General features: G+C 41.5%; 1 protein-coding gene across 1 annotated transcript in view; it reads right to left on the bottom strand.

The window, feature by feature from the left end:
- trpv1 (transient receptor potential cation channel, subfamily V, member 1) overlaps positions 1–12,559 on the bottom strand; it is a 37,156-nt gene that overhangs the window by 18,359 nt on the left and 6,238 nt on the right. Inside the window, exons 5-7 of the mRNA XM_080779599.1 lie at positions 11,370–11,507; positions 4,908–5,212; positions 1,754–1,933 (exon numbers count right to left, since the gene is read on the bottom strand). Coding sequence (XP_080635725.1) covers positions 1,754–1,933; positions 4,908–5,212; positions 11,370–11,507 — 623 coding nt within the window. The remainder of the gene's footprint in view (positions 1–1,753; positions 1,934–4,907; positions 5,213–11,369; positions 11,508–12,559) is intronic.

Below are 12,559 nucleotides of genomic sequence, written 5' to 3'. Positions count from 1 at the left end.
GGGAATCGAACCCAGGACCTTCTAGCTGTGAGGCGACAGCACTACCAACTGTGCCACCGTGCACATTTTAATGAGGACATTTCATAATTGCTCTTCAGATGTCATGGTATCGCTGTTTAAAGCTTTCTGTACACCGTTGTATACTGCTCACCTGTGGAGTAACTACAAGGTGAGTAGCATGCATAAACTTAAGGTTGCATATACAGTAATGATGCATTACGATTACTAGTGAGGGTACCAAGATGGCACAGTGCCAGTCAGCTGTTTGTGAACTTGGGGGTGCCTACCTCTACCTGTCAAGCCCTTCTAAGAAACGTAATGTACAAATTCATGTGTCGTCTAGAGGAGTCTGACAACTGTGTCATCAGGTTGTTAACCAACCCTGTGGAGAGCTCTAATAGGTTCTCTTCCATGATTTGGAGACATTGGCGAAACTGCCTCTACAGGCTGTGAGCATATGCACTGTGTGTGTATGTATGTATATGTAAATTTTAATATTTCAATTTTTAATATTGATTATTTATTGTCTTTTGTTCCTCTGTATGTGATCTGGACCGTGAGTCTGTAATAAAGATTGAATTGAATCATGATACAATGGCATGATTTTTTTTCTACTCAGTCTGTGTCTCATATAGGAGAGCTGTGGTCAGTTTAGAAACCGTCCTCCTCATCATCAAATCGCGACATCATCATTAGGCAGATTTATTTTTTAAACAAGATTTTCATTATCGTGAGAACGATGGCTTCAAATTTCGCATTGCAACTTTTCAGGACTAGAAAGTCTGCAGTTGCTATTAGCTTGTACTCCCCATCGATGATGTCACTGGAAGACGGTTTCTGAACGGCCCACAGCCCTGCTATGAGACACAGACCGAGTAGGGAAAAAAATGCGCCATTCTTTCATTCATCATTAGTGAGGACCTATATTATATGAAGATAGGTTGAAAAGTGGTGAAGTGGTCCTTTAAGTTGTTCCCTTTTGGCTTGAGAGGTTCGAGGCCTCCCGTAAAATCAATAGTCTGCCTTGAAATATAATACAATGTTATCTCCTCCAAAGTCTGGTAGAAAGTCATGTTAGCCAATCGATGAATAATCAGAACTACATTTGCAAGCGCATTGTACGTATCGAGAGTATCTTCTGGTTTATTTTGTATTTTATTAGTGTATTTTGAAACATTGGGCGCTCCATCTTGCGCCACACCTTATCCCTTATCCCTAAACGTATTTTGCCATTTTTTACTATTGTGAAAAACATTTTAAAATAGCTCAACTAGCCGATCTACATCCACACCTTGTGAGCTTGTAGATCGGGCTATTTGAACTATTTAAAAAAATGGCAAATTAGTTTAGAGATAAGGGTTAATAGCGCAAGATATAAGCCCCTATAGGGTGTATTGTTTGAAATTCGTAACAAGATCTGCCCTTCTCTGCAAGTCATAAATTACAATATATACCAGTAAGACGCGGGAAGCGAACGCAGCTCGTACATATTTGGGTTTTGGACGTATAGCTGCTTTGGGGACTCCTTATATGGTTATGGTGAGGAGTCATGGTGACACAAATCACTCAGCTCCATATATGGGCACAAAAGCGGGACAGACAGACAGACAGACAGACACACAGACAGACAGACATGATCTGCTAGGTCTCATAGTAAGTGCTCACTGCGTTCGCAATCACTCCGTTCGCAATCACTGCGTTCGCAATGATACTGTATACAGTAGGTGACTGAATGTAACTGAATGTGACTTACAGGAATGTCACTGCCATAGACCAATATCTCCAAGACAGAGTTGCTGTCCTTGTAAGAGTCCAGAGAGGCCAGGTCGTACAGGGAAGAGTGGACCGGCCCGTAAGCCCACTCGGTGAACTTACGGGACAAGTGTTTGGTGTCGGTGTCCTTGAACTCCCGACGCAGGATATGCCCGAAAATCTGTTAATAATAATAATAATAATAATAATAAAACTTTATTTGTATAGCACCTTTCATGACATGAAATGCAGCTCAAAGTGCTTTACAGAAAAATGGAGAATAAAAGAAAAGCAAGGCATCAACATTAAGAACAAGCAGTAATGCAATACAGTGAGGACATGAATAACAAAAATTAAAAATAAAAGATCAATTAAAAGCAATGTTGTAGAAGTGGGTCATAAGCTGAGCTTTAAAAATGTCTACAGAGGCTGCCTGACGAAGGTACAGTGGGAGCTTGTTCCATGCCGACGGCCCGTAGAAGCAAAGAGCTGCTTCCCCGTATTTTTTAGTTGCCATTTTTTTTTGGCATAGCGAGCAGGCCAGCAGAGGAAGACCTTAGGGGGCGGTTTGGGACATAAATGTTGTGGGGGGGGGGGGGGACGACGACAAATGGAGATTAGAGAATAAGCGCATTTCAGCGCCACCTGGTGGTCACCAGTTTAGGCTCTGAGTGCCAATTCTCCCATTAGAAAGAAAGAAAGAATTTGTAATTCTATTATGCATGTAATGTGCATGTCAGCACCTGTACACCAGATTAGAGGAATTTTCAAAATATGGATGAAAAAATATATATCTTTTTTTTAATTCCCAAGGGAGAGACGTCTTGACGCCTGTGGCATCCATTACGAAGACGTCAATTACTAAACAGTTTTAAAGGACAACTTTCAACCAAGGTTCATGTTTTAGGTTGTTATTAGAGAAAGAGAATGAGTGTTTTAGGGATTGTAGCTCTTTTTTTGACGGGGGGCATTCGAGCATGGGGCTAAATATGTATGTACAACATTTTATGGTGATTTATGGTGATTTTTTTTTTTTATTATTTACTATAGTCTACTATTAAACCCCAGGAAATTTCATCTGGCCACGGAAGATCACAGGATCTACTGAATGTAAAGGAGGCCTACTGGGGGAAGGCTTATACTGTGTGTGTGTGTAGGCTCAATATGTCAGTTTGTCACATTCAATAGATCTTGTGATCTTTTGTGGCCAGATGTAATTTATTGGGGTCTAGTAGGACTATAGTAAATAAAATAAAAATAAATCGCCATAACATTTTGTGAAAAAATACACATTTAGCCCCATGCTCGAATGCCCCCGCCCCCTTGTCAAAAAGAGCTAAGATCCCTAAAACGAAAGAAAGCAGCAAATGAAAGACATTTAACACTCACCTTTTAGTTTCTCTAATAACAAGCTAAAACATGAACCTTGGTTGAAAAAAAAACTAAAGTTGTCCTTTAAAGTGAATGGCACATCGAGTGGCAAAGCAACATGTAAAGTGAGTTTAACATTGTTTAACGTTGTTTGTGATTGGATTTCTGATTGGATGTCAGGCCAGAAAGTAGTTTTTTGCCACTCAGTGGGCGTTCCTGCATAACTTCCGGGTTTGATGATGATGTCACGCGCATACCCTCTATAGTCTATAGAGCGGCGCAGTCCCTCCCCCTTTCAGAACAACGAACGGCCCAGGAAATGAAAACGCAACGCGTTCAAATCATGACAACACACAACATTTTTCGGGCCAAACAAAGAATTAGAAAGTAGGAAAAAAACGGCAGGTTATACAACACTTTCTTTGTTGTTTTCCTTCTTTGTAATTATTTGTTTGGTCCAAAATATTGTGTGTGTATGTCATGATTTGTCACGACAAGAGTTGGCTTCGTATACGACGCTTAAAAGGTCTTTAAATGAATTAAAAAAAAACTGCCTATGGGGAAATGCATTGCGTTTTAATTTCCTGGGCCGTTCGTTGTTCTGAAAGGGGGAGGGACTGCGCCGCTCTATAGGAACGACAATAAACTTTGAAAACACTCAAATGAAGGCGACACCACTTTGAAATAAGAGAATGTTGCTGTGTTAATAACAGGGCCCTGCAGGTGAAGCCACAATAGTTGCTGTCGGGAGGAAACCACCTAACTCCATTTTTGAGGTTTTTGATTATCATATTTTTTTGCATAAAATCAGTGCTATTGTCTTCAACACCCTTTACGTCTGCGTGTTGTTTCGACAATATTAGACCAATGAAGAAAAAAATGTAGTAAAAAAGTGCTTGGGACAAAACCTCTTAACTCCATTGGACCCTCAAACTGTCTGCTAAAACAGCTAACTCCACCACCTCTCCCCCTCTCATGGAAGTAATTGACGATATATAAAGTCACAACACCAACTTTGATGAGGCAGTATTGCTTTGTTTTCAAAATATATAATGTTTTCTTCATTTCATGAACAAGGATCATTTTGGAGTTATGAGGTTTTCCTCCCGACAGCGGAGATATCAGGTTTGTGAGCTCTGCTAAATCAGGCTTTCGACCCATTCAGAACGGGGAATAACCCCTTTTGGTGTTTTAAGCATTATGTTATATGTTGTATGAGCTTGTAGATCTGCTATTTTTGAAACATCGTGAAAATGTGGCGCAAATCTTTGAACATATATTCTTTCAGAGCGAACGACTTTAAAGGTATATTCAGTGATTTCACTTAATTCAAATATCACTTATTATTTTGTTTTGTTGTGATAATCCTCTCTACTATAGAGTGTGCTGACCATATGAGGAGTTCCTCCCTGTCCCCAGTTAACCACCTGGGGGTCAAAAAAACCGTAGGTTTCGTTTTTGGCTCTCTATCCTGATTGGATGAAAGGCTTAGGTCCCACAGCCAAAAACGAAACCTACGGTTTTTTGAGTGAAATCACTGAATATACCTTTAACTAAAATCTTTGCTTCTGCATATGGGGGGGGGGGGGGGGGGGTCCCTGGAACAACACATTTGCAGATGGGGGTCGGCGGCCAACCCCATCACTTTTGGGGTCCTTGACATGAAACAGTTTGAGAACCTTACTGACATTTTGTATAAAATCTGGTCTCCCGTCGAAATGGGGCTAATAATTATAACCCGCATGGACTCGTGGACATGAGGTACTCATGTCACTCATACTCACCCCGATCTTGCCCGTCTTGGCGGCCAGCTTGAGAGGCGTCAGCCCCTGCGCGTTCTCCATGTCCTCCAGCCTCCACTCGGGGTGGAGCCGGGCGGCGGCGGAGGTGAGGACGTGGTCGTACATGGCCGTGACGAAGGCCGTGTTCTCGTCGCTGTTGTCGGCCACCGCCACCAGGGCGTGCAGCACGGTGTTGCCCCGGGAGTCCGTCTCGCGGACGTCGGCCCTCCGGCCGTGCTCGTTCTCCAGCAGGAAGTCCACGGCCGACTGCTGGTTGGTGCAGGCCGCCAGCGACAGAGGCAGCTCCCCTGGAGGTGGGAATCAGGTACTGTAAAAACACGTTGGGGCTCTTTATATCGGAGTTTTGAATAACTTTTTTTTTTTTTTTTTTTATCCCACGATTTTGTAACCCATTTTTTACCCGTGTCAATCATCTAATGTGATCCTGGGCTCTACACACCCTCCACCAACCTAGTCCCCATATATGGGGGACAAGGGGAGAGCAACGGACTTGAACTCATGCTTCCTTCATGCCTGAGTGTCCAAGTTGCTCCTTTACACCTGACAGGGGGGAGTGTCCCTGGTTGGACGTAGCGCGTGGAAGGAACACGTTATTCCAACCAGTTCCTTTCCCGTCCATCAGGCGCCCCGGCTGGCCAGGGGGAGGCAGTTTAGAGACCAGGATTATACTATTAATTATTTATTTCAAAAAAGTGTACAGAAAGTTCTAAAAATGTTAAATGTTTTTATGTGGCCACGCCCACCGGTTCATTAGGTATGCCTGGTTTTCACCCACCTGAACTTAAGCCTCACCCACACTTGTTGTTGTATATGATAATGTGGGAGGGGTTAGGGTTATGATGTCACTAAATTGGTTGTGGGGGGAGGGGTTAGGGTTATGATGTCACTAAAATGGTGTTATTTCGATTTGGGCCTTTTGATTGAAAGGCTTTCAGCTTGGAAGAAACCAAAAATACAAAGGGAAGACATATTTTGAATATTATAACCCACACAGGTTTATTAGAGTAATGTTATAACTCCATAGACTCATGCACGATAGAAAAAGTACAAAAGTCACGGCACTCCATCTATAACCCATTCTGACCTGAGATCAGATTCATACGAGGTTTCCACTGGACACACACTGGTCTGATCAACCCATTCTGACCTGAGATCAGATTCTAAAAATGTCAGTCGTTCTTCGATTTTTGAGCTTGTAGATCTGCTATTTTTCAATAGCTAAAGCGTAACATGATGCTAACACCAAAATGGGTTCCCGGTCAGAATGTGTTAAAAACATATACAGTAAATCAGCCTCATGGTGGCGCTATAACAGGCCAATTCATGTTTTGACCTATAACTGTACACCGATCTGTGTACAACTTTGTATGCGCACTGCACTACTAAACATCACTTAGTGTGACACTATACACTACATGATGACATAACACTGTTACGTGTTATTTTTGTGTTATTATTCATTATTATATCACATTAGATAATTGACACAGGGGTGAAAAATGGGTTACAAAATCGTGGGATAAAAATTATTAAAATATTTATATATATAATATTACTGAATCAAGCAACTTATAAAGAACTGCCAGGGGTGTTCACATAAGCCTGAGTAGATGATGCAATGAACAAAAGTTTTTTTTTAAGTGAAATATCCCTTTAACCCTGTGCTTCACCCATTGTGATGAGTGATGACACACAAGAAAGGTTATAAGTGAGCAGGTGAGACGAATAACCATCGAAGTCCATAATGTATTCTGTCTGACCCCTCCCCGAAAAGGACCATCATCTATACACCATGGATAATTACTATGGACGTTATTCGTCTCAACTGCTCATGGTCTAGGCCAGGGGTGGGCGAGGGTCAAAATATTTACACACTCACACCACAGGGCCACAGTGCATATACTGTCAAAGAATCAGGTTTTCAATTCAAATATAGCAAAAATAGCCGATCTACAAGCTCAAAACACGTCGCGTTTTCAGCTTGTAGATCAGCTATATTTTTGCTATATTTGAATTGAAAACCTGATTCTTTTTTTTTTGCTATTCTTGAATTGGAATCCTGAAAAGTAACCTTTTTTAATTTAATTTCAAATCCATTTAGTTATAGTTATGTTAACTTTATGAACTGTTAACCTAACTACATTAGACACAAAAAGACAATAACATTTTAATACTAGTCATTAAGTACTATAGTCATTTAATACTAGTCATGAAGTAATTAAATCGGATTTGGAATTGTAACAGCTGAAATCAATACTATCAGTATTCTGATATCAACATGCGGGCCGCATTAAGTTTCCCACCCCTGGTCTAGACATCATTGTAGCACATACAGTGTTCATGTCCATCCTGAGAAGATAAAGTGATGCTTTTTGGTTCATTTCTTGTTCTCTTGCAGATCTCGTCACACCAAGTGATAATAGACGAGCAACGGCCTGTGGCAAGGCCATCGGATCTGCTACACATCGCTCTGAGTGTCCGTTCAGAAGGGTACGTGTGTGAAATAGTGTAGATCTGTTTATACATCAAAAGGTTGCTTGTGTAGGGCGCCCGCTGGCCTAGTGGTCCAGGCGCATACCACACATATAGGCTCTGGCCTGACATCTATAACCCATTCTGACCTGAGATCAGATTCATACGAGGTTTCCACTGGACACACACTGGTCTGATCAACCCATTCTGACCTGAGATCAGATTCTAAAAATGTCAGTCGTTCTTCGATTTTTGAGCTTGTAGATCTGCTATTTTTCAATAGCTAAAGCGTAACATGATGCTAACACCAAAATGGGTTCCCGGTCAGAATGTGTTAAAAACATATACAGTAAATCAGCCTCATGGTGGCGCTATAACAGGCCAATTCATGTTTTGACCTATAACTGTACACCGATCTGTGTACAACTTTGTATGCGCACTGCACTACTAAACATCACTTAGTGTGACACTATACACTACATGATGACATAACACTGTTACGTGTTATTTTTGTGTTATTATTCATTATTATATCACATTAGATAATTGACACAGGGGTGAAAAATGGGTTACAAAATCGTGGGATAAAAATTATTAAAATATTTATATATATAATATTACTGAATCAAGCAACTTATAAAGAACTGCCAGGGGTGTTCACATAAGCCTGAGTAGATGATGCAATGAACAAAAGTTTTTTTTTAAGTGAAATATCCCTTTAACCCTGTGCTTCACCCATTGTGATGAGTGATGACACACAAGAAAGGTTATAAGTGAGCAGGTGAGACGAATAACCATCGAAGTCCATAATGTATTCTGTCTGACCCCTCCCCGAAAAGGACCATCATCTATACACCATGGATAATTACTATGGACGTTATTCGTCTCAACTGCTCATGGTCTAGGCCAGGGGTGGGCGAGGGTCAAAATATTTACACACTCACACCACAGGGCCACAGTGCATATACTGTCAAAGAATCAGGTTTTCAATTCAAATATAGCAAAAATAGCCGATCTACAAGCTCAAAACACGTCGCGTTTTCAGCTTGTAGATCAGCTATATTTTTGCTATATTTGAATTGAAAACCTGATTCTTTTTTTTTTGCTATTCTTGAATTGGAATCCTGAAAAGTAACCTTTTTTAATTTAATTTCAAATCCATTTAGTTATAGTTATGTTAACTTTATGAACTGTTAACCTAACTACATTAGACACAAAAAGACAATAACATTTTAATACTAGTCATTAAGTACTATAGTCATTTAATACTAGTCATGAAGTAATTAAATCGGATTTGGAATTGTAACAGCTGAAATCAATACTATCAGTATTCTGATATCAACATGCGGGCCGCATTAAGTTTCCCACCCCTGGTCTAGACATCATTGTAGCACATACAGTGTTCATGTCCATCCTGAGAAGATAAATTGATGCTTTTTGGTTCATTTCTTGTTCTCTTGCAGATCTCGTCACACCAAGTGATAATAGACGAGCAACGGCCTGTGGCAAGGCCAGCGGATCTGCTACACATCGCTCTGAGTGTCCGTTCAGAAGGGTACGTGTGTGAAATAGTGTAGATCTGTTTATACATCAAAAGGTTGCTTGTGTAGGGCGCCCGCTGGCCTAGTGGTCCAGGCGCATACCACACATATAGGCTCTGGCCTGACAGCGCGTCACACGCTCGAGTCGACCTTTGCTGCATGTCTCTCCCTCCGTCAGTCCTGTCCGTATCACTGCAACTATCAATAAAGGCACAAAAGCCAAAAAAAAGGGATGGGGTTGCTAGCTGTGTCTGTATGAGAATTGTGCTATTGTTGTGTCAGTCATGAATGAACTAATCAAATGAACTAGTTTTTTTTTTTTTAGCAATTTGTGTAAAACACACAATCTATAGACCATTATCTGAAATCCCAGTTGAAGAGAAGTTTGTATGACAATTTGTAAAATAAATGAGCTCTCACTGTCTGTCTGTCTGTCTGCCTGCCTGACATAATCCATACTAATATTGATGACATCAGGGATCTCCATATATTAATATATATAGCTTAATTGCGACAGCAGGTCACATTAAAATATGATCCCTGATTTACTATCATCCCTGATGTCACATGATGTCACAAGACCTGGGCACCATACATGGGGGCTTTCCCCTTGTATGGGGATTTTGAGTGATACACTGAATGACTGACTGACTGACTGTCTGACTGGCTGACTGATTGACTGATTGATTGACTGACTGTCTGTCTGTCTGTCTGTCTGTCTGTCTGACTGACTGACTGACTGACTGACTGGCTGGCTGACTGACTGACTGACTGGCTGACTGACTGACTGACTGACTGACTGACTGACTGACTGATTGACTGACTGACTGTCTGTCTGTCTGACTGACTGACTGACTGACTGACTGACTGGCTGACTGACTGACTGACTGACTGACTGATTGACTGACTGACTGTCTGTCTGTCTGTCTGACTGACTGACTGACTGACTGACTGACTGACTGACTGATTGACTGACTGACTGACTGACTGACTGACTGACGGGAAATGCACGATTCCATAGTTATTTATACATCATCATTATTAGTGTGGTTGCCCAAAGGGCAACAAGACTATAGTTATTGTCACACTTTTGCAAGGTCACTTCGTCGTCAGGCTCGACTCCACGGACATAGACCAAACGCCGTCCGCCCACGGCTCCGCCAGCTTCCTGCGTCCCGCGGCAGACCACACCCACCAGGGCGTCTACCGGTGTCTGTATACGTACAGCCACGGCTCCTCCTCCTTGAGCGAGCCCCTCCCCCTCGCCGTCAGGGCTGCATCCGTGGATTCTTTTAACGATTTCTACGACGAATGGGATGATTCGGATGATCCGAGACGTCCGGATGGTCCGATCTGGATGGTGCTCATGTTCCTACTTATATTAAATGTCTTGCCATGGGCTCTGTTTAGTAGAATCGTCCTTGTCGTCCACAGTTTACGCAGCAGACCTCATAGCATATGCATCAATGCATCAATATTGTTTTTAGCAGCACATTTCTATTTTACTTATAAGTCATAGTTTTTTTTAATGAAACATTTCGTTTTAGTCAAATATTTGTCACCTGGAATGTTTTTTTTGTATTTTTTTAAGATATTTCTTTTGCGGCTTACGCCTTTTATTGGTTTTTTGAAGGGACAGACAGTATAGGCTGACAGGAAACGGGAGAGAGATGGGGGAAGACATGCAGTAAAGGCCGTGTCGGGCTCGGGAGTCGAACCCGCGGCACACTGCGACCGGATTACCAGTCGGGTGCCCAGACTGTTACGCCACCGCCTGGGCCCACCTGGAATGTTTTATTGTTAGTCTAGTTTTATAGTTGACAAAAATATAAGATTTTAGTCGACTAAAATGTAATTTGGCGGGCCTTAATGCCGTCTTAACGGACAGTTTTTACACTTCTACAAGCAAAATGCTTGCTTGCAGATCTGCTATTTTCAGCATGCAACCAAGTGTAAATGACTTGTGTCTTTTACTTATACTGGATCTCTTGTCCACTGGGCCATGCATCCAGCAAGCCCAACCCAGTAGTCACTTTGAGTGGCACCACACAAAGCCACGGGTGACCATGTACTGTATGTCGGACTCGGACATTAATATTACTAACCCCAACCCCAAACCTAACCGCAAGCACGACGCAACGCATGTCGGAAAACCAAAGCAAACTTTTACTTTATCACAAAAAGGATGGCGTGAGCCGGATTCAAACCCAGGAGGTATGGATTGAAAGTCTATTGCCTAACGAGCCATATATGCTACGAGCTGGCTGCTGGAGAATGCATTTCCAGAGTCTACTACATTATAACACGCCCAGCTCATGTAAAAGAAAAGGAAAAACCCCTCCCATATTTCTCAGAGATATAGCTCAGGAGTCAGGTGTGATTTCACCCTACACCGTCATGCATTGGCCAGAGAATGTATAAGAGCACTCACCAAAGTAGAAGCTGGGGCCATCTTGTGGCTGGAAGAACTTCCCACAGGCTTTGGCGTGTACATCGGCTCCTTTCTTGACCAACAGCTCCACATAATACTGACTCCTCCTCTCAATGGCAATATGGAGAGCTGTTTGACCTGGTGGATTCACACATCAATATGGATATATCAGTCTACAACACATGTGCACCTAAATATTCAAATGGTCTCCAGGGGTATAGGGCCCTACAAGCCTATGGCTTCTCCTTAGCTCCTTTTCGGATATTTGGACAGGATACAAGCAACCGACACTCAAAATAAGGAAGAAAAAAAACAAAGAAAATAAATTAAAATCATTTTGTTATGTATACTGTATGTCCAACATTCTGAAAATAAAACTGAACTGAACTGAGAGCCGTTTGACTCATCAATGCATGAGTCATTCCAAGGACTTACTGTTCCTCCCTGAAATGTCAAATAATAAAATACTAAATCATACACTTCGTGCGTCGTGTATAAATTATACTACGTTCTGAGACAAAATGTGAAAGACAAATTTCCATTCTATGTAAATGTAATGCACAATATAGTTTCTTTATCTTTATCTATAGTTGTAGAAAACATCTTCCAAGATATTTGTAAAAATAATAAAAAACAATCTTCTCTTGTACTACCGTCTGGACGACCAATATTTAAAAAAGAAAATGTTGTATTAATTTGTTGATGTCTTTTGTAATCATTAATAGAATTATTAGATTTGTTTTAATCATCGACATATTTTAGATAACAGTAAATATGCATTGAAATTGTGTTCCACAACATTTTTTTTCCAACGCTATTTAGCTCACCAGAGGAAGAAAAAGAACCATGAGTCACATATAACACAGAGGAAATGACATCCAGTCATGAGCACAGCCCCAAATGTCCTATACAGAGAAACTGAAGGAATGGCCTAAACATTGACTTATAAACATGCCACAAGAACGAACCCGAAGTGAGTGTTCAGGTTCCTTCAGGTTGTTCAGCCAGTATTCGTAATAACAGGGTTATGCCAAGCGTATATATCTATTCTACGTCCGAGCATAGACATGGTAACGCCCCGCCTGCCTCTGATTGGCCTACCGACACTGCCCGTCTAGCACCCAGGGTCTCACCAGACTGTCCTCCGAGACGCGAGCTGGTTACTCCGTGGTGGGAAATAATAAGTACAA

The sequence above is a fragment of the Protomyctophum bolini genome, assembly GCF_963924005.1.
Source record: "Protomyctophum bolini genome assembly, chromosome: 13".
In the NCBI taxonomy this organism is placed as follows: domain Eukaryota; kingdom Metazoa; phylum Chordata; class Actinopteri; order Myctophiformes; family Myctophidae; genus Protomyctophum; species Protomyctophum bolini.
The sequence above is the reverse complement of the archived record's forward strand: the minus strand, read 5'-3'. Positions and strand labels throughout refer to the sequence as shown.